This window comes from Papio anubis, chromosome 7 (genome assembly GCF_008728515.1).
Source record: "Papio anubis isolate 15944 chromosome 7, Panubis1.0, whole genome shotgun sequence".
In the NCBI taxonomy this organism is placed as follows: domain Eukaryota; kingdom Metazoa; phylum Chordata; class Mammalia; order Primates; family Cercopithecidae; genus Papio; species Papio anubis.
Genome location: NC_044982.1, coordinates 90,029,293 through 90,051,556, shown reverse-complemented (window position 1 = coordinate 90,051,556; position 22,264 = coordinate 90,029,293). Strand labels below are relative to the sequence as shown.

Here is a 22,264-nt window from a genome sequence, read left to right as displayed (position 1 = left end):
TCAGATTGTAAATATGTTAAAAGTGGAGATTGCTTGGTATTTGCTTGTCATGTGATTAATCATCCCTTACTGTCTCCACCTTATAAAATTGCAAACCCTAATATTTGGCTGCCTTAAAGTGGGACGTGTCTGTGTCTTGCCTTATGTCTCTCCACAAAAAATGAGTGTAGGGTCCTCTGCTGCGACAGTAGTGGTGCCTGCTCCAGCGTGTGACTCTGCACCCTCTCTTCCCCTTACAGATTTTGGGATGACGCGAGATATCTATGAGACAGACTATTACCGGAAAGGAGGGAAAGGGCTGTTGCCCGTGCGCTGGATGTCTCCCGAGTCCCTCAAGGATGGAGTCTTCACCACTTACTCGGACGTCTGGTATGACAGCCTTTACTGCAGTGCCAGCCTGGACCCCCCAGCCTCCTCACTTCCCACCAGCTCAGTCTCCAGGGCTTTACCTTTCTCTGTTCATTGTTACCCATTTCCAGCTTTAGCTCAGTGTTGTGTGAGCCACGCTTCTTCATCATTGAGGTGTTCCTGTTGTCAGTGGGCTAGCTAAGGGCAGAAGGGCATTTGTGGGATTTTAAAGAATTTGTGGGACCAGCATTTCTTTCCATCTTCAGTGGACACCAATTATGTTTCCAGGAGCTGGGATGTGCCAGAAGCCATCATCTCTTTTTGTTTCTCCCCTGCCTGCCTTCTTTCTCTTTTCCTCTTTAATAAACAGATACTGTCTGTATGTCTGCCTCACCTAATCTAACCCTCAGATTGCAGACAGTGCTTTATTTAGACCCAAAGCTTATGAGTCCTGATTGTGTTTTCCTGCTGCTCCCATCTGCTGTCTGTCTTTCAGTGGGCATCCACCGTTGCTGACCCAGGGATGGTTATGGGAAGCAAAATGTCTCCCTTAATTGTAAACAGTGTCTTCTAGCAGAAGCTCATCAGCCGAGGGATCAGAGGCCTCTAGGTAGTATTGTTTATTGTGGTTCCTTGGCAACGTTGCAGAGAGGCGGTCAGGTTCTGAAATACAAATGAGGTTATTGGCAGGCTGAGGCCCTGGCACAGGCACCTTCTAGAATGTCAGCTAGTGTCTTGGCTTTCCTCTGGGGGGGATCCCGTTGCTGTTGTGTTACAGAAATGGTAGTTGTTTACTCCAACAGTCTGGATGACCACATAGAGGAACTATTTCAATAGTGACTGACATCATATTTTTTTTTTAACCTCGTAAACCTTTCACAGTTCAAGGGCCTTGGATCTTATTTTGAAGACAGGTGCAAATTGGAAATAGCATTTGAATATGACCTGGCAAAGCATAATTGCTTCTTGAGCTCAAGTATGAGATCTGTTTTGCAATCAGCTTGTCCAAGATGGTTATCTCTTTACTGTCAAAGCAAAGTGCTCTGCATGGTTTTTAGAGATTGGGATGGTGAGGAGAGGGCAAGCCTGGGTACGTGCATGCATCTGTTTATTCTAGGCTTTGTGCCTCCAAGAGCTTGGAGGTCAGCTTTGTAGTATAATAAAATAGAAAACTATACAGCCAGGGAGAACAGAAGCAGGATAGAACAATAAAGTGTTGTTAATACCTCTCAGGCAAATTTTACCCAAATTCTGACTAGCAGTTATTGCTACAAGCAGCAACAAAGGGACATAGGGTGTGTTCAATGCCAGTTTCTGTCCATTTGACTACATAACTACTATGAACCAATACGAAAAGATACGTATAAACATGAATAGGCGTTTGGTATTCATTCCATGAAATGTTCAGGCATTGACTGTGCTTCAGGTTTTGTTTGGTTTTTAACACAGGCTTTGAGAATAGCACAGGTCAGGAAGGCTAGGGCGTTGGAGTAGGTTTCTCAGCTGTCCAGGCTCTGAACTAAAGCTGTCCCTCTCAAAAGAATGGAAATGATTTTAGATTGTATTCAACAGCACAAAGCAATGATTCCTAAATAGTTTAAAATCTAGAAAGAAACACAAATTTATTTGACTTTGTAGAAGAGACCCCAGAATTTTAGGATTTGGGATGTATCCCTGCAGTCAGGCGCAGTCCCCAACGCACCCACAGCATCTTTGACAGCTGGTGGTTGAGCTTCTACTAAGAGGTTTCTAGGGACTCCATGTTCACTTCCTCACAGAGGCAGGCCAGCCTCATGCTTTAGACGTCCTTGTTCTAGGCAAGTCCCTCGTGTTCTGCTGCGTCAGCCTCTGTGTGACACCCATTGGACCTTCTCTCTGTAGCACAATTGCATACCTTGCTCTGTTCTTGATAAGATAGGTCTAGGAATCATCTAAGGAGGTGTGTCTGTTCTGGGCAGAAAACCTCCAGGTTTCCTGCTGTCTTCCAAGACTTCATTCCCAGGCCCTTGGGCGCTGTAGCTGCTCTCCCCGCAGCTCCCTGTAGCACCTGTCCCTCTGAAATGACAAGGGTGCCCTCTAGGCATGGAGCAAACCAGGCAAAGGACTGGGGAACTGCACCCCACAGCCTAGAGCTGCGTCTTCTTCCTGAGCATCTGGATCACCCAACACATAATCTTTATTTTTTATTAAGAAGCTTTCCAAATAGTCACAAATAGCCAAGGTTATTTGCTTCTTTCATGGCGAATTACCATCTGTGGGGAATGTGGATTTCTCTGTAGGTTTTAATTTGCTGGTGAGTGGGCCATTGCTACCATCGCCTCCTAGTGTGGGGAAGTGTAGTTACTGAATGCTGCCTCCATCCAGCACGGGCATTGCGGGGGGACTCACAGCCGCAGGTCTGCTCCCTGGGGAAACAACCTCAAGATTCCTAATTAGAAAGGGCTTTACACAGAGACATTTATCTAATGTTTGAAGATTAAACCTGTCCATGAAATGGAAGACTTGATTTTATATGAAGTCATGAATAGCCAACACCACATAGGAAAATACCGGCTTTGAAAACCACAGAAGTGTTGCATATTTCTCAGTGCTTCTGACTGGCTGTGTGGCTGTGTTAAACCTCAGCTTCTCTGGCCTTCGGTTGCTCCATCTGTAAGGTAAGGTCTGTCTAGAGAAGTCTGTGGTACCTGAATAGAGGTTTAAATGGCTGCTGTGGCAACTGGTATTGGGTAGAGATGGTTCAATCTCCACACCTTGCAGTTGTCACATTAAGCTGTGAAGGACGACAGACTCCAGCACTTGGTGGCCCTCGGTGACAGGTGATGCTGACCTCAGACAAGAGTTGCTCAGGAGATAGGCTTTGCAGTTCAACTTGACAAGCATTTGTGGAGAGCTGGGTCTGCTACCTCCTGTATTGTTGCCTGTGTGTGATGATAAGGCTCTAGGGGGTGTGGAAGATGCAGGGATGATGATGATGATGATGATGATGATGATGATGTCATCGTCGTCCTGGTCCTTGAAGGATAAAATCTTGTGGAGAAGAGGAAGCAATTCTGACAGTTTGGGGTTGCAGAAGCCTTCACAGAAGAGATGAAGTTGTGTAGGCACCCTAAGTATGGATTGTCACAAAAGGAGCACTAGGAAGCGGGGCAGGGCAGGGTGGGGGGTTCCTGGCAGTGAGAATACTGGGCAGGCATGGCAGTAGGGAGCGCCTGCTGCAGATGGGGTTGGTGGGGTTTCCTTGGGGGACTTAGGCTGCAGAGAGATCAAGCCAGGCCTCAGCTGTTGTGTTAGGGATTCTGGACTAATTCTTTAAGCCCTGTTAAGGTTTCTGAACCAGAGGGTGATTAGAGCTGTGCTTGAAGAAGTTCTTGTTAGCCGGAATATACGGCTGCGTTGAGCAAGACACTGTAACCAAAGAAGAGAGGGGTGTGGTGGGCAAGGCAAGGAGGATCCTGCACACTGAGGGAGCTCTGGGGGACAGAAGGAGGGTGCCAGACCTTGGACAGATGTGAGCCTGAGTGGACAGGTCGCAGTGGGACTCCGAGGATGCCAAGGGCATGGGTGACAGCAGGCAGACTGCTCAGGTGGAATAGGCATCAGCCGCAGGGAAGCCGGGGAAGAACAGGGCACGAATCAGAGTTCAGTGTGAGACGCACTGAGTTTGTGGGTAGCCCAGTAACCGGGAACTTGGAATGGAGCAGTTGGGCCGTGAAGGCCAAGGTGGGAGCCATGCCGTGAGAATTGGCTGCCTGCAAGCCAGTGACACAGCCAGGAAAGGCACGTGGGGCAAGAGGAGAAGTGGGCCTGGGAGGGAGCCACATCCTCAGGCCATTTCCCAGACCAGCCTGCAGTCAGCAAAAGCAGAGAGCTAGTCATTTCTTCTTTTTTATTTTATTTTTAATTTTTTGTTGTTGGAGAGCTAGTCATTTCTTGTTCCAAGCTGCATTTCAGATGTGTGGGTCCTACTTGCCACTGGCATCTGAGGCATGCTGCCCGTATGGCTGGGCTGGTTGCAGAAGGCAGAACTTCCTGCAAAAGCTGAGGGAGAGCCCCTTCTCCCCTGGGCTCAGGCCTCTCTAAGCTGCGCTTTGGCCTCTGGGTATCTTGTACAACCTGAAGATGACAGCATTTGTTGGTCACTTGCAGTTAAAAAGGACCTTGGGTTGGTCTGTCCTCTGATTGCTAAGATTCTGTCTAGCATCTACTTTTAGTATCAATTTGTACAAAAATTTTTGATTCACCGAAAGTAGCTGAAGCAGTGAATAAAACATTCTCATACAGTCAGGGGCCCTGTGGACTTGGGCACAAGGTCAAGGTCCCAAGAACTCTTGGTGGAAAATCTCCTGCCCCAGGTTCTTCCATGAGGGTTGACCAGCACCTGTAGCCCAGGACAGGTCCAGCTAGAATCCCTGCCCCTACTTGCTGATGAGTAGCCTACTTTACTCCGCCAAAGGGAACCACGTGGAAAGGCACACAGGCCAGGGAGAATTTGTGAATTATGGAGATTTGCCCTGGGAGGGCACATTTGTTTTGCAGATTCCAGCATTGTCTTTTTTAACATTCTGTCTGAAATTTGTATACGTGTACTATCTGTTTTAATTTGTTTTCCAGTAGTTTGATCTTCTAAACTGACAAAGCTGCATGCATGGCAGAATTGCTCACTACAAAGTTATTCCTCAGCCAGCTTCTCTGCTTAAGGATTCTTTCTCCATGATACCCCCTACCAGCCAGTGCAGCCCACCCTGGTCCCCCAACCTATGACACAGGCCCTCCAGGCCAGCAGCTCCGCAGCTTTGTTGGAGGTGGGGGAGCAGCAGGAATTCTCTTCTCCCTTGGCCCAACTGGACCTCAAGATCCCTATAGATCTTTTAAACATTCCAGGACCCAGGCCCTCACCCGAGACCAATCAAATCAGAGTTTCTATTGGGTGTCCAGGCCTCTGTTGAAAACCTCCCCAGGAGATTCTCCTGTGCAGCCAGCAGTGAGAACCACTTGGGTAGAGGTTTCCAAAATTGTCTGATTATCAAAATCACTTGAGGAGCTTGGTAAAGCTTGACTGTCCCAGGCCTCATTCGAGGCTACCAAGTCAATGTCCATGCTGGGGCTTGGACAACAATGTCATTCATTTTGGGTTAAAGCCAGTTTGGGAGGTACTGCCTTGCCAGGTAAATGGCTGGGACTAGGTAGATGACGAACCCAGTATACTCTGCGTTCAAAGCACAGATCAGGGGCTTCCTGACCATTCAAGGGATGCTGAAAGTGCCCTCACCATCACCTTCATTAGCTCTACCACCAGGGCTGAATTTAGTCTATGGGGAACATTAGCAGCAACAAAGGGAGGATGATGTCCTACACTTAGCCCAGGGCCTGGCTCGCTGTCTATGACAATCACTGTCACCATAGTAAGGACAGTTTCTCTGCTCAGGATGTAAGAAGTGCTGGAAAGTAAGGGGTAGCATGGTTCAGTCCATCCCTTTCCAAGCTCCTCACAGTTTTTTTCTCCCTGCAGGTCCTTCGGGGTTGTCCTCTGGGAGATCGCCACACTGGCCGAGCAGCCCTACCAGGGCTTGTCCAACGAGCAAGTCCTTCGCTTCGTCATGGAGGGCGGCCTTCTGGACAAGCCAGACAACTGCCCCGACATGCTGTACGTACTTCCTGGGCCCCCTCAGTGCTCTTCTGATTTCTCTTCTCAAATGCCGGTTTTCCTTGGTCACAGGGATTAGGTTAAAGCCATTCTCTCTGGTCCTTCGCCTCTCTGGCCAGCCGCGGCTGAGGAAAGGTTCGTCCTCATGGAAGGAGCTGAGTTTGGTTGGTAGACCTGTGCCTTTCCATGGGCACCTTAATTCTACCCTATATTCCTTAACGCTTTCGTTCTGATTTGCAGTTCGCACTATAGTTTCTCAGGCCAAATGTCTCTGAAATGTTTGGCCAGAGTAATCCATCCTTATTCATCCTCTCCATGTGAGGTTTTGTTTCTTTTTAAAGAAGGCAACAACACAACACTTTTACTACTCTGAAGTCAAATTCAAGAGCCCCCCGCCCCACCTCTGGCAGGCCTGAGAGAACTGCTGCAGTGAGTGTACACAGAGCTGCATGGTCAGGACTCCAGCATGTGCCATGTAGGGTCAGCTTAGTGTCTTCTGAACCCTGCCCCACATGTCTTCTCTGTTAAGTGTTCACAAAAGTCATAAACCATCCAAGTAACATGCTCTCCAGAGCTTCATCCACTGACCAGTGTGGACCTGGAGTGTGTGTGAACTGACATCCCTGCGAAGCGCTGATGAATTTGTCTTCTCATTGCACTTTTTTTTTTTTTTTTTTTTTTTTTTTGAGATGGAGTCTCGCTCTGTCTCCCAGGCTGGAGTGTATTGGCCTGATCTTGGCTCACTGCAACCTCTGCCTCCCGAGTTCAAGCAATTCTCCTGCCTCAACCTCTCAAATAGCTAGGATTACAGGCACCCACCACCACGCCCAGCTAATTTTAGTGGAGATGGGGTTTCACCATATTGGCCAGGCTGGTCTTGAACTCCTGACCTCAGATGATCTGCCTGCCTCAGCCTTCCAAAGTGCTGGGATTATAGGCATGAGCCATCACACCTGGCAACCCCACTTATTTTGAAAAAACACTTTGCAGCTTTTAGTCCTAAGTTTTGTCAGATGACAAGAGAGAGTTTGTGATGCCTCCCGGTGATGGTGAGGCCTCACTACTCAGCACTCCCTGGAGAAGCCCCACTTTTGGTGGAGGACTTACTCTGTGTCCATGGATGGTGCTGTTGGTGGCTCAGTGGAGGTCAGAGCTGCTGGAGCAGGGAGGCCTCTTTGTCTTTCCTGGAACGAGTTTGAGGAGGGGGTGAAGGTGTTCTGGTTCAGTCGTCAGGTGCACAACAGGTACAGGTTGGGAACAATGACTTTGCTTTTGACATGCACTTTAAGGCAGGCTTCAGAGATTGTTCTGGATCTCCATAGGTGAACATAAACATAGTAGGCTCCCACTAGTATCTCAAGACCAATTCAGGAGATTTCCAGAAATGCTTTTCAGGACAGGCCTGGCTTCACTTTGGAAAGGATCCTGAAGAATTACTGGGCTGTTATGTCTGCATGAAGGCACCCAGCTCCTACCTCTCACCCATCCACCCACCTGGAGCCAGCACAGACTCAGGCTGGGTCCACAGTGGCGGGATGATAAATACAAACCAGACGTGTGTCAGGTGGACAGGAGGGAATGCGGGCTCCAGCAGCCACAAAAGCTTTGCTCATTTGGTCCCGTACAATGTGGGCCAGGAATCCAGATGCAGGTGTTCTTGTTCTCAGCTCAGAGTAGCAGGAGGCAGAAATCAAGATGTCAGTGGGGCTGTGGTCTCACCTGAGGCTCAGGGCCATCTTAAGGCACCTCAGGGTTCTGCAGTTGCAGGACTGAGGTCCCCATATTCTTGGCACCTGTCACCTGGGTACTGCTTTCAACTTCTGGAGGCCAAGGCCACTCACAGTCCTTGCCATATACACCCTCCGTAGGCCTGCTCATAACAGCAGTCTTTTTTTTCAAGACTGATAAGAGGATCGCTCTCTACTGCTTCTACTGGTTTTTTACCTGATGAGGTAAGATCTACCCGAGATAATCTCTCCCTTTTAAGTGATTCAGTCAACTGATTAGAAGCCTAATTAGAGGCGTGAAGTATCCTCTCATGTTGACAAGTCCCACCCATACTCAAGTGAGGGGATTATATGGGACATTTACACCAGGGGCAGCAATCTTGGGGGGCATCTTAGAATTCCATAGTCTCAGAAATCATTGTCCTTATCAAACAATCAAGGTGCTATTTTTGTTTCATAGCACTTTGAGTGTTGCTACAAATACTGAATCCCTAAGCTCCTTGTAAATGGCCTGCCTCTGGAGGGCATGGGGTGGGGAAGACTAGACACACACCCCTGTGCTTTGGGAGTATGTTGGCTGGGCGTCATGCTCAATTAGCTGCTGCTTCTGAACATAGGTTCAGCTAAAGTGTATCCCAGGCAATGGACACTTTGTGTGGAATTCAGAAAGGTGGCTGCAGGAAGAATGCCAGGGAAAGCCAGAGTGAAGGCATCACCCTCGCACAGCTAGCACACGTCAGGGTCCCCATTGTCCTATCAAGGCAGGGCCAGAACCGGAAAGTTGGCTGGTGCCCTGGGCCTGTGCCAGTGATGGGAGGCTCCTCTTCTCTGAGGGTGGCACCTACAGATGCAGAAGCACTGGGTTTCCTGGAGCCCTCATCAAGCAAACTTGCTAGCATGGCCTCTTCAGAACTCCACAATCCAAACTTGGAAGAGACTCGAAAGACCACTTAGTACCTTTTCTTACCCAGTATAGAAATTCTTCTTCTCTCTGTGTTAGTTTTTTATCGCAGTATAACGAACTACCCAAAACCTACTAGTTGAGAGCAACAGTAAACATGTATTATCACTCAGAGGTTTCTGAAGGTGAGGAATGCAGGAGCGGCATAGCCGGCTGGCTCTGGCTTGGAGCCCTTCTCACGGTTGCAGCCCAGCTGTCCACTGGGGCTGCAGTCATCTGACAGCTTGCCTGGGGCAGGCAGACCCACTTGCAAGGTGTTGCTGCATAGGTAGTATGCCCTGCATGAACCACCCTGTTCTACATGGGCCTCTCCATAGCACTGCCCGAGTGTCTCAGGATGTATAGCTGGCTTCTCTTAGAGCATAGTTCGGCACACTCTTTCTCTAAAAGGCCAGCTAAAAAATATTTTTGACTGTGTGGGCCCATACGACCTTGACTGTGACTACTTGACTCTGCCATTGTGGAACAAACACAGCTGGAGGTGTCATATAAGCTAGTGTGGCTGTGTTCCAATACAATTTTATTTTTGCATACTGAAATTTGAATTCCACATAATCTCTTGTGTTGTCACAAAATATTCTTATTTTGAATTTCTTTTAGCCATTTACATGAAAACCATTCTTAGGCCATAGACCTTGGAAAACTAGGCAACAGGCCAGATTTTACCCACAGGTACATAGTTTGCCTGCTGTGCCCTAGAGTAAAAGATCCAGGACCTGAGCAGAAGGCACAACGTCCTTTCTGACCAGACCTCAGAAGTCACACTCTGAAGCTCCCACCTTCTCCTTCAGGTTACACCATGTGGGAGTCAATCACATGGGGATGTGAGCTCCAGGACACGAGGGAGAGGACCACAGCTACTCCCCTGCTCCCCACTAACACACACACACACACACACACACATACACACACACACCCACCCAGTGCCCCTCACAGGTGACCATCCACTCCACACTTTGAGTAGTACAGCCACTGTTTTCTTGTCAGCCATTATAAGAAAAATCATGCTTTCGAGTCTGAATATAAGCCATGGAGTATGAGAGCTGACGACCACTGAATTTGCATAAAGGTACAGTGCCAGAATCTAGGCTAATATTAGAACTGGTGGTATTTTAGCAAGCTTAGAAACAGCCCATGAAAGCAGGTGTGAGTTTTGCTTTTGTGGTTTGGGGTGGGTGAGGGAGAGTGTGTTGTTTTTGTGCTTTCTCTTTGACTCGGGTAAACGTTTATCTACAAGAGACTTGTGGGATTCTTACTTGGTCCACCTCCAGGTAACTGGGGTCTTAATATTAACGTAAGCTGCCTGGGATGCAGCCTACCTGCCATGGGAAACGCAGGGCACTTCCTGTTCCCAGCATAGAGTGACAAGGAAATTTACTCAAAGCGGTTACTCTGACATTAAATGTTTACTTCAGGAGGCATTTCTGCTTTGCCATCGAGAATTTTTCTCCCTTCCAAGAAAAAAGTAGAATGAAAGGAGGCAATTTGGTTTCATAGGGAGTGTCCATGTTGTCATTCTGAGTTTACTGATGAGCTTACGTGAGAAAGGAGGGTTCTGGGATGGGAGTTCTGTTGTTACAAGACATGAAAGAATGGCCTCTGTTTATCCCAGAGAGGAGAGTCCGTGAGCCCTTGCGAGTTGCCCTGAAACCTCTGCCAGGTCCCAGTTGAGAAAGTGTGTGAGTTGTGTGTTTCTGAGATCTGAACAGGCACTACCTGGTGACATTGGGGGGCTGAAGGAGCTCAGTGGCTGCAGGTGAACTGGAGCTCACCATCAGGAAGTAGCCAGATTCTCACCCCTCAGTGTCACCGAGTGTTCTGGCTTTAGAGGAAGGACTCCATGGTCCCCAAGCAACGAGGTGTTGAGGTCTGAGTCTCAACGCCATGACTCAGTGTGAATTGACTCAGCAAGTACCACGGCATCAGATTTGGGTTGTGGTTCCCTGTTGGGTCTGTACTTTAGATTGATGACAAAGCCCATCCTCAGCCTTATTTCAGCCCAGATCTCAGTATTTATGCCACAGATGTTGTTAAGCCCCTCTGGGTGCATGCTGACGCTGAGGTCACACAGATGAGCCAGGAGTGGCCCTGGCTTTCATGAAACGTAGTGACGTAAAAGGTCCCAGCTCTGATGCTCCGGGATAAGGGCCGGGACAGAGGTGTGAACGCAGCCATGGAAAACTTGGGCTAGGAAGCCATTTGTTCTGCTGGTAACACTTCCACAGCTCCACGTGTCCGGACTCTTGCCAGAGATGTCTTCGGTCTGCAGGATTCAGGAGGGAATCTGAACTTTTTTAGCCTGGAGCATTATCAACTAATAGATGAGTCTGAAACAAACTTAGTGAAATCTGATGGTTTTTTGTAGTTTTTCCCATTGCTGGAATCCCGGTTTGGTTCTGCGGGAATCGAGTGCTTGAGTGGGCTCCAAACAGGCAGGAAGGGCGCTCCTGCTCAGTTATTCCCAGTGAGCTCACGGAGGCACACAGGCCCCATGTCCTCCTGGCTGAGGCGTGGTTCCTAAGACAACCCTCACTGTTGAGGACTGCCAGGAGAGAGACACATTCAGCCCTGCAGGTCCTCTGGGAATCCGGTGAGCGTCGGCAGCATGCGGGAATGTGCGGGTGCCTCATGGCCTGCTGACATCCCACACAGGTCACAGCCTGTCCAGTTCAGGACATCAGGGCCAAGAGTGGAATGGGAATACAGAGGCACCTCCGTGTGCTCATCCTGCTGACCATCACCCAGCCTCCAGGGCGCACAGCTGGCCCCCAGGAGGCTGCTTCCCAGCAGGGCAGGAATTCCATTTGAGTCTTGTCCCTGTTCCAGAAGGGCCAGGTATGTGTCCCCCAAAGGGGAGAGCATTCGAGAAGGATGGCTCCAGACTTGCCAGAGCTGACCCATGGGGAAAAAAAAAAAAGGTGGTTTTTAAAAGATGAGTTTTATCAGCTCACACATCCTTCTAGAGTCTAATGGAGATTTTTTGTATGTGTGGAAATAGTAAACAAGGTCTTGAATCCCACAGAGCAAAAAAGACTTCCTTTTTTGGGCAGCCCTGGAAGGGTTGTTACTCTGGAATGGTTTAAAAGAGGCATCACATGGCTTGTTTGTGCTGATGTCACTGCCTCGCTGCCCCTCCAGTGGCACCTCCTCAGTCCCCGGCCACAGGGCACAAAGCCAAGCACATCTCATGCTCTTGGCCCGGGTACACTTCTGCCCAGGGGCAAGTCAGCCGGAGAGGAGTTCACATCCCAGCCATATGGAGATGCATTTCATGTCATTATGGCCTATTTTAATTCTTTTTAACCCCGATCGTTTTTCTTAGGCAGTGATGGGGAGTATGGAAAGGCAGGCTTATTTGTCATCAAGCTGCCAGTTTTTATCACCGCAAAGCACATCCCTGTGACATCTGTGACTGTCCCTTGGACAGTTAGGCGAGGGAGGGTCTCCTGGTGGGCCCAGGGTTACTCTTACTTAGATTAAGAGAAAATTCCTTTTTCCGGGGTCGTTGGCAATCAAAGTGTAGTCATCCTGTTGCACAGAGAACTCCATCCCAGCTCCACCCTCATGAATTTCGTAACCTTGGACAAATTATTTAATGTCTGAGTGCTTCTGTTCCCCCGTCTGTAACATGGGTGTATATTATAGTCAGTAGCACCTGCTTCACAAACTCGTGAGGACTTCATCAGTTCACACACATAACTGTCTCACTGCCTGGCACCTAGTGTGCACACAGCATTCTACTGTGGGGTAGACTTAAAATTGTGGCTAAAGAGATGCTTTTCCGGAAAAGTGGCCACATGGAACTCTCCATATCTAAGAAGCATACTGTGGGGTGCTTCCTATTTTGTCTAATTCCTTTACCCCTAGAACAGGAACCCGCAACCTTCCTTCTGTAAAGGGCCACATGGTAAATCAGCATTTTTAGACTTGCAGGCCACGGTCTCTGTCCTAATGTCCTCAGCTGGTAGTTGTAGCTGGAAAGCAGCTGCAGCCCACATGGAAATGAGGGAGCATGGCCCATGCCAGTGCAGCTGATGAGCAGAGGTGGGTAGCCCCGGGTTAGACCCTGTGGAGATGCAGGCCCCCAGGCTCCAGAACGCTGAATTCTAGTGGATTCTGGATGGCTCTCCCTCACACCTAGGCTCACCCTCCCTCAAGGTTGCACCGTCTCCATCTGAAGGAAGCTGCCAGGTGGCCATTAGAGCCCTTCTCTTGGCAGGCCAGCTTCCAGGCCGAGTGGCTTATCTTATATCAGGGGCCTCCCCTTGGAATTTTCCCTGAAAGCCAGAGATGGGCAGGTGGTCTGTGGTTAAGCAGCCGGCCTGACAGGAGGCTAGATGCCATTGGGTGCTTTGAGTTTCCTAGATGTGGAGAGTTCTATGTGGCCACTTTTATGGAAAAGCATCTCTTTTAGGAAGAATTTTAAAACAAAGAGGAGAGCTTCCTGGTGAGAACAGAGGTGGAAAGGAAGGCACTTTGGTTTCACGCTCACGTAAGAGGGCTGTTGGCGGTCACTCCTCAGAACTATGGCCAGCCCTGGACGGTAGCCAGCTGTACCTTTTTGCCCCAAAAGTCTGTTTACCTGGGTCTTTCTGCGTTCTGGAAGCTTGTCAAAGCCCGGGCCTTTCCTGGGTCAGGGCAGCCGGCTTTCCTTGTCCGCGTGTGGCTGACTGTTTTCGTGGGGGGCCCTGGCCACAGCTGGCAAGACTTCCTTTGTCCCATGCGACTCTGAGGGCCTCACAGATATTTGCAGCCCAGGTGCTGTCGGAGCCCAGCCAATGCGACCAAGACACAGCACAAGCGTCATCCTGTTCTGCCTGTCCTTGCTTGTGGAGTGGACTCGTGCCCAGGGCTCTCTTTGCTGGCTCATTGGAATCTGGCTTCGGGTCTACACTGGGCCTCTTGTTTGGTCCAGAATAGCCTGGCTCATCGGCTGGGGCTTGCCTGTGCAGGGCTGGAGCAAGCAGGTGCTAGATGGAGACAGCAGCAGACTCGGAGTGTGTATTTCTTCGTGTTGCAAGCCTGGCCTCATGGTGCCTTCTTCCTTTGGTCCTCTGCCAGGGGTAGCCCTGCACCAGGAGGAAGCTTAGAAATAACAGGTGGGACCTGGAGAGAGAGCGTTGGGGAAGCTGCGGTCACTCATCAGCCTTCTTAGAAACCGGGGGTTTCCTGCTTTCTAATTCTGGAAAGGATGTTTCAGCAGTGGCTGCATGAGATGTCTCAGATAGAAAACTGCTTATTTTTATTTCTTAGCACTGACACCATAAATAATACCTGTAACGATGGACAGTGTGGACCTAGATTAGTGCTTCTTGGGAAAGGAGAGTTTGGGTTTTGTACTGTGGTAGTGCTGGGTGAAGTGAACGGAACCATACGAGGTAAAACAGGAGACTCTGAAGGCCACTTGGGCCATCCAGGCAGAAAGCCAGGGACGGAGAGGGACAGTAGGGTTGTATTCAGTGCTCCCACCATACGCTTATAGGTGGGAAACCACTGCAGGCGGCCCATGAAGCCTCTTGGCCACATACGCCCTCCCAGTTTGGACCCCCCTTCCATGTGTCTTGGCTGCAGGTTTGAATTGATGCGCATGTGCTGGCAGTACAACCCCAAGATGAGGCCTTCCTTCCTGGAGATCATCAGCAGCATCAAAGACGAGATGGAGCCTGGCTTCCGGGAGGTCTCCTTCTACTACAGTGAGGAGAACAAGCTGCCCGAGCCGGAGGAGCTGGACCTGGAGCCAGAGAACATGGAGAGCGTCCCCCTGGACCCCTCGGCCTCCTCGTCCTCCCTGCCACTGCCCGACAGACACTCAGGACACAAGGCCGAGAACGGCCCCGGCCCTGGAGTGCTGGTGCTCCGTGCCAGCTTCGATGAGAGACAGCCTTACGCACACATGAACGGTGGCCGCAAGAACGAGCGGGCCTTGCCGCTGCCCCAGTCTTCGACCTGCTGATCCTTGGATCCTGAATCTGTGCAAACAGTAACATGTGTGCACGCTCAGCGGGGTGGGGGGAGAGAGAAAGTTTTAACAATCTATTCACAAGCCTCCTGTACCTCAGTGGATCTTCAGAACTGCCATTGCTGCCCGCGGGAGACAGCTTCTCTGCAGTAAACACATTTGGGATGTTCCTTTTTTCAATATGCAAGCAGCTTTTTATTCCCTACCCAAACCCTTAACTGACATGGGCCTTTAAGAACCTTAATGACAACACTTAATAGCAACAGAGCACTTGAGAACCAGTCTCCTTACTCTGTCCCTGTCCTTCCTCATCCTCTCTCTCTCTCCCTCCCTTTCTCTCTCTCTCTCTCTCACTTTTCTCTTTCTCTCTGCTTCATAATGGAAAAATAATTGCCATAAGTCTAGCTGGGAAGCCCTTTTTTTATCAGTTTGAGGAAGTGGCTGTCCCTGTGGCCCCATCCAACCCCTGTACACACCCGCCCGACACCGTAGGTCATTACAAAAAAAACACATGGAGATGGAAATTTTTACCTTTATCTTTCACCTTTCTAGGGACATGAAATTTGCAAAGGGCCATCGTTCATCCAAGGCTGTTACCATTTTAACGCTGCCTAATTTTGCCAAAATCCTGAACTTTCTCCCTCACCGTCCCTGCGCTGATTCCTTGTGTCCGGAGGCATGGGTGAGCGTGGCATCTGGTTGCTCCGTTTTGAGAGATACGCTGGCGACACGCTCCGTCCGTCTGACTGCCCCTGCTGTGCTTCTCAAGGCCACATGCACACAGGTCTCATTGCTTCTGACTAGGTTATTATTTGGGGGAACTGGACACAATGGGACTTTCTCTCAGTGAAGGTGGGGAGAAGCTAAACTGGCTTCCCTGCCCTGCCTCCCCACCCCCGCCCAACCCCCAAGAATCTGGTGGCCATAGGCCCTGAAGCAGCCTGGTGGACAGGCTTTGAGTCAAGGGGCCCCATGCCTGCTTCTCTCCCAGCCCCAGCTCCCCCACCCACCCCCAAGGACACAGATGGGAAGGGGTTTCCAGGGACTCAGCCCAACTGTTGATGCAGGTTTGCAAGGAAAGAAATTCAAACACCACAACAGCAGTAAGAAGAAAAGCAGTCAATGGATTCAAGCATTCTAAGCTTTGTTGACATTTCTCTGTTCCTAGGACTTCTTCATGGGTCTTACAGTTCTATGTTAGACCATGAAACATTTGCATACACATCGTCTTTAATGTCACTTTTATAACTTTTTTACGGTTCAGATATTCATCTATACGTCTGTACAGAAAAAAAAAAAAAGCTGCTATTTTTTTTGTTCTTGATCTTTGTGGATTTAATCTATGAAAACCTTCAGGTCCACCCTCTCCCCTTTCTGCTCACTCCAAGAAACTTCTTATGCTTTGTACTAGAGTGCGTGACTTTCTTCCTCTTTTCCCGGTAATTGATACTTCTACGACATAATTTGCCATGAACTGTTTGATGCCTTTTTATAAATACATCCCCCCTCCCTGCTCCCACCTCCCCCTTTAGTTGTCTTCTAACCCGTAGGCTCTGTGGGCACGAGGCTGGTGAGGGCACGAGGCGGAAAGAAGGCCGGGCACCTGTCCTGAGAGGGCCGTGGTGCTCTCCCCAGCCCGCCCTCACAGCATTGGAGTCTGTTACAGTGCAAGACATGATACAAACTCAGGTCAGAAAAACAAAGGTTAAATACTTCACACGTCTTTGTTCAGTGTTTCCACTCCACCGTGGTTGAGAAGCCTCACCCTCTCTTTCCCTTGCCTTTGTTTAGGTTGTGACACACATATATATATTTTTTTAATTCTTGGGTACAACAGCAGTGTTAACTGCAGACACTAGGCATTTGGATTACTATTTTTTTTAATGGCTATTTAATCTTTCCATCCCATGAAAAACAGCTGCTGAGTCCAAGGGAGCAGCAGAGCGTGGTCCGGGCAGGCCCTGCTGTGGCCCTCGCCAGCACCCTCACCAGACCGACCGACCGACCTGTCTTTGGAACCAGAACATCCCAAGGGACCTCCTTTGCACTGGCAGGGAGTGGGACCCTGGGATCCAGGCTGGCCCAGGGCGGCATCCTCAGGGCTGTGCCAGCTGGAGCGCCAGGTCGGGGCAGCGCAGACGCCACGGTGGCCCAAGAGCCCCTTTGCTCCCTGCCAGGGGACCGGGGCTGTCTGCCAGGGGACCGGGGCTGTGGTGCTGGCCCTCTTTCCCTCGGCCAGGAATCCAGGTCCTCGGGGCCCAGGGGTCTTGTTTAGTTTTGTTTTGTTTTTAGCACTTCTCACCAGAGAGATGACGGCACAAGAGTTGCTTCTGGGATGGAAATGTTTAGGAGTAAGAACAAAGCTGGGATACGGTGATTGCTAGTTGTGACTGAAGATTAAACACAAAAAAAAGTCTGTAGTGCTTTTTTTGCTTGTCAGCAGTTTGTCTCACTGCTTTCTCTAGCCTCTATCCCATAGTGTGTTCCCTTTTAAAAAAGAAAAAAGAAGGTATTATATGTAGGAGTTCTCTTTTAATTTATTTTGTGATGCCAGTTTCAATCACTGTAGAGAAGCCCCATTATGAATTTAAATTTCAAGGAAAGGGTGTGTGTATGTGTGTGGGGTGTGTGTGTGTATGAGTGATGGGACAGTTTTTGATTTTTTGGGTTTTTTTCCCCCCAAACATTTATCTACCTCACTCTTATTTTTTATATGTGTATATAGACAAAAGAATACATCTCACATTTCTCAGCACCTGACAATAGGCCGTTGATACTGGTAACCTCATCCACGCCACAGGCTCCACACCCAGGTGATGCAGGGAGAAGCCAGGCTGTATTCCGGGGTCAAAGCAACACTGACTCACCTCTCTGTGTATTTCAGACAGCTTGCCTTTTTCTGAGATGTCTCGTTTTGTGTTGCTTTTATTTTATTTTATTTTATTTTCTACCTTGGTTTCCACCAAGGTGTTACATTTTTCCTCCTCTCCTAGCCAGTGGCCTTGTGAGGCCAAGGAGGGCACCAGAGCACACTTTCGGGGGGCCACCAGGCTGTCCCTGGCTGGTTATCTTTGGAAAAAACTGCTTCCATGCAGATCGAACACATTTCATCCTTAAGAGAGCAATTGTTCCTCAGGTTCTGAGGACAGGAAGGTGTCCAGGCAGCATAGTCTCTGTGAGAATCTCCTGGGTAAAGGCATATTGGGTTTGCTCCCCTTGCTGCTGCTCCTGCATCCCTGGAGGAGGCTTGCACCGAGGCAGGGCCATGCGGCCATGGCTGCTGCATTCATTCAGCACAAAGGTGTAGCTGCAGCAGCAGCTGGAGAGTAAGATCTGCCCAGCCTGTGCTCCAGAATGCAGAGGCTCCTAACCTCAAAGCCAGTCCCTAATAGAACACACACAGGAGCAGAGTCCCCTCCCCCTCCAGGCTGCCCTCTCAACTTCTCCCTCACCTCCTCCTCCCCTAGGGGTAGACAGAGATGTACCAAACCTTCGGGCTGGAAAGGCCAGTGGTCGGCGCCGAGCCTCCATGGTGTCTCACCACCCGCCAGGGCTGTACCTCCATCTGTCCCTGGTCCTGCTGCTCACAGGACAGACGGTTCGCTCCCCTCTTCCAGCAGCTGCTCTTACAGGCACTGATGATTTAGCTGGGAAATGTGGCGGGCAGCTTTCCCCAAGTGTGGATGGTTCCTTTGCAATTCCAGTACTAAGTGAATGCGCTCAGGAGCCTTTTTCCTCCTGCCAGAACAGGACCCATCTCTCCCAAGACCCCAGGGATCTTAAGGTCATTGAGAAATACTGTTTGATCAGGGTTTTCTTCTTCCACACTGTAGGTGACCCCTTGGAATAATGGCCTCTCCTCTCTTTTGCACATACCTACCGGTTTCCACAACTGGATTTCTACAGATCGATCAGCTGGTTATAAGGGTTTTGTTTAAACTGTCCAAGTTACTGATGTCATTTTGTTTTTGTCTTATGTAGGTGGCTTTTCTTTAAGTAGAAAACACTAGCAGTGTAGTGCCCATCATAACAAATGCTTCAGAAACACTTCAATAAAAGAGAAAACTTGGCTTGTGTGATGGTGCAGTCATTTTACTGGACCAACCCACCCACCTTGACTATACCAAGGCATCATCTATCCACAGTTCTAGCCTAACTTCACGCTGATTTCTCCGCCTCTTGATTTTCCTCTTTTGTGTCCAAATAATCTTAAGCTGAGTTGTGGCATTTTCCATGCAACCTCCTCCTGCCAGCAGCTCACACTGCTTGAAGTCACGTGAACCACTGAGGCACATCATGGAATTGATGTGAGCATTAAGACATTCTCCCACACAGCCCTTCCCTGAGGCAGCAGGAGCTGGTGTGTACTGGAGACATTGTTGAACTTGAGCTGTGTGAGACCCAGACCACCCCAGGTCTCCTTCGTTTTGACACCGTTGGATGTCATGACGTTTGACATACCGTTGGAACGAGCCTCCTCCTCAGAAGATGGAAGACCATGTTCGTGGCCGACCGGGCCTCTCCTTCTGGCCTGTTTCTTAAGATGCGGAACCACATTTCAGTGGTAGGAAAAGTGGCTTCGTAAAATAGAAGAGCAGTCACTGTGGAACTACCAAATGACAAGATGCTCGGTGCAAATAGGGGTGCTTTGGGATAAAAGATTTATGAGCCAACTATTCTGTGGCACCAGATTCTAGGCCAGTTTGTTCCACCGAAGCCTCTCCCACAGCAGTCCACCTCTGCAGGCTGGTGGCCGAATGGCTTGTAAGTGGCTCTGTGGCAAGATCACACTGAGATCAGAAGGCTAGGATGCTTGTCTAGTGTCCTTAGCTGTCACATTGGGTCCTTCCAGGGTGGCCAGACAGTGTTGGTGGCCACTTCCTTCTAAAACATAGGCACCCTCCTGGTGACAGTGACCCGCCATGGTATGCCTTGGCCCATTCCAGCAGTCCCAGTTATGCATTTAAAGTTTGGGGTTTGTTCTTTTCGTTAATGTTACTCTGTGTTGTCAGCTGTCTTTTCATTTCCTGGGCTAAGCAGCATTGGGAGATGTGGACCAGAGATCCACTCCTTAAGAACCAGTGATGAAAGACACTTTCTTCATTCTGAAGTAGCTGTTGGTACAAATGAGAACTTAAAGAGAGGATGTTATTTAGACTGAACCTCTGTTGCTAGAGATGCTGAAGATACAGACCTTGGACAGGTCAGAGGGTTTCATTTTTGGCCTTCATCTTAGATGACTGGTTGCGTCATTTGGAGAAGTGAGCGCTCCTTGATGGTGGAATGACCAGGTGGTAGGTACGGAACCATTGTCACAGGGATCCTGGCACAGAGAAGAGTTACGAGCAGCTGGGTGCAGGGCTTGGAAGAAATGTGGGCAATGTTTTGAACTTGTTGGTTTCTGAAGCTATCAGACCACATCAAGGCTCAGCAGTCATCCATGGGCATTTGGTTTCAACAAAGAAACCTAACATCCTACTCTGGAAACTGATCTCGGAGTTAAGGCGAATTGTTCAAGAACACGAACTACATCGCACTCGTCAGTTGTCAGTTCTGGGGCATGACTTTAGGGTTTTATTTTGTTTCTGCAACAACATAATCACTCATTTGTATGTCCACGTGTGTGTGTCCGCATCTTTCTGGTCAACATTGTTTTAACTAGTCACTCATTAGCATTTTCAATAGGGCTCTTAAGTCCAGTAGATTACGGGTAGTCAGTTGACGAAGATCTGGTTTACAAGAACTAATTAAATGTTTCATTGCATTTTTGTAAGAACATAGAATAATTTTATAAAATGTTTGTAGTTTATAATTGCCGAAAATAATTTAAAGACACTTTTTTTCTCTGTGTGTGCAAATGTGTTTGTGATCCATTTTTTTTTAGGACACCTGTTTACTAGCTAGCTTTACAATATGCCAAAAAAGGATTTTTCCCTGACCCCAGCCGTGGTTCAACCTCTTTTCCCCCCATGCTTTGTGCCCTAGTTTATAACAAAGGAATGATGATTTAAAAAGTAGTTCTGTATCTTCAGTATCTTGGTCTTCCAGAACCCTCTGGTTGGGAAGGGGATCATTTTTTACTGGTCATTTCCCTTTGGAGTGTAGCTACTTTAACAGATGGAAAGAACCTCATTGGCCATGGAAACAGCAGAGGTGTTGGAGCCCAGCAGTGCATGGCACCGTTCAGCATCTGGTTTGGTTGGTCTGGCTGCCGTCATTGTCACGCAGTGCCATGGACATGGGAAGACTTGACTGCACAGCCAATGGTTTTCATGATGATTACAGCATACACAGTGATCACATAAAAGATGACAGCTCTGGGGCACACAGGCCATTTGCTTACATGCCTCGTATCATGATTAATGCTTTTTGAAGGCAGAATCCCGAAGATACATATCTCCAATACAGAAAACAATTCTTTTTAATAAAAACTACAGCATACACAAAAATTTGTTCTAAAGTTTGACTCCACTTCCTCTAACTCCAGTGGATTGTTGGCCATGTCTCCCGACTCCACAGTATCTCTGTTGTGGGAAGCACTGGGTTTTTGCACTACATGGGAGAAAGACCCGGAAACTATTTGGGTTGTTTTCAGCTTTTCATTTGGATGTTTGGCGTTGCACACACACATCCACAGGTGGAAGAGACGCCTGGCGAAAACACCTGTCTGCTTTCTAAGCCAGTGAGGTTGAGGTGAGAGGTTTGCCAGAGTTTGTCTACCTCTGGGTATCCCTTTATCTGGGATAAAAAAATCAAACCAGAAGGCGGGATGGAATGGATGCACCGCAAATAATGCATTTTCTGAGTTTTCTTGTTTAAAAAAAGTTTTTTTAAAAAAGTAAAAAAAAAAAAAGGTAATAACATGGCCAATTTGTTACATAAAATGACTTTCTGTGTATAAATTATTCCTAAAAAAAACCTGTTTATATAAAAAATCAGTAGATGAAAAAAATTTCAAAATGTTTTTGTATATTCTGTTGTAAGAATTTATTCCTGTTATTCCGATATACTCTGGATTCTTTACATTATGGAAAAAAAGAAACTGTCTATTTTGAATGGCTGAAGCTAAGGCAACGTTAGTTTCTCTTACTCTGCTTTTTTCTAGTAAAGTACTACATGGTTTAAGTTAAATAAAAGAATTCTGTATGCATTTCTATCTCTGGTTTTGTTTTGTCCCTCCTGGAAGCATCACCACACTTTGGTGGCAGGGAAGCTGAGCTACGTGGGGCACGTGTGTTCACGCATGTTGCCTGGAAGCATTCTCCACAAAAGCATTGCCTCTTCTCTGACAGCTGAGCTTTCTCAGCATGCAAATTGCTAGTGAAGACGACAGGGAAGCTATTCTATTTCTCACTCCGTTAAATCATCTGGAAAGAAATTTGAATGCATAAATTACGGAAATCTGTACTGCAGTTCTGACTGATTTGTGGACTTTTTTCCTATACCTTCCACTAACAACAGTCAGGCCAAGGCAAGTCTGATCTGCATGACTCCAGGGCAGAGGACTTCAGTTCTTCACATTTCCCGTGTGCTTTTTGGTCTTTCACAGCTGACATGCCCGCCTCGGGGGATGCTGGTGAGAACCCAGTGGGCCACACACAGGATGTGGCTCACTGGAGGAG

General features: G+C 48.5%; 1 protein-coding gene across 2 annotated transcripts in view; it reads left to right on the top strand.

Moving 5' to 3' along the window:
• Positions 1-21,798, top strand: part of IGF1R (insulin like growth factor 1 receptor) — a 317,675-nt gene extending 295,877 nt beyond the window's left edge. The window contains exons 19-21 of one of the 2 annotated variants that reach the window (XM_003901424.5): positions 240-369; positions 5,861-5,995; positions 14,255-21,798. In XM_003901424.5, coding sequence (XP_003901473.2) covers positions 240-369; positions 5,861-5,995; positions 14,255-14,636 — 647 coding nt within the window. In that variant the 3' untranslated portion in view covers positions 14,637-21,798. The remainder of the gene's footprint in view (positions 1-239; positions 370-5,860; positions 5,996-14,254) is intronic. The other variant, XM_021940884.2, reaches the window with a different exon arrangement.
• Positions 21,799-22,264: the final 466 nt, after the last annotated feature.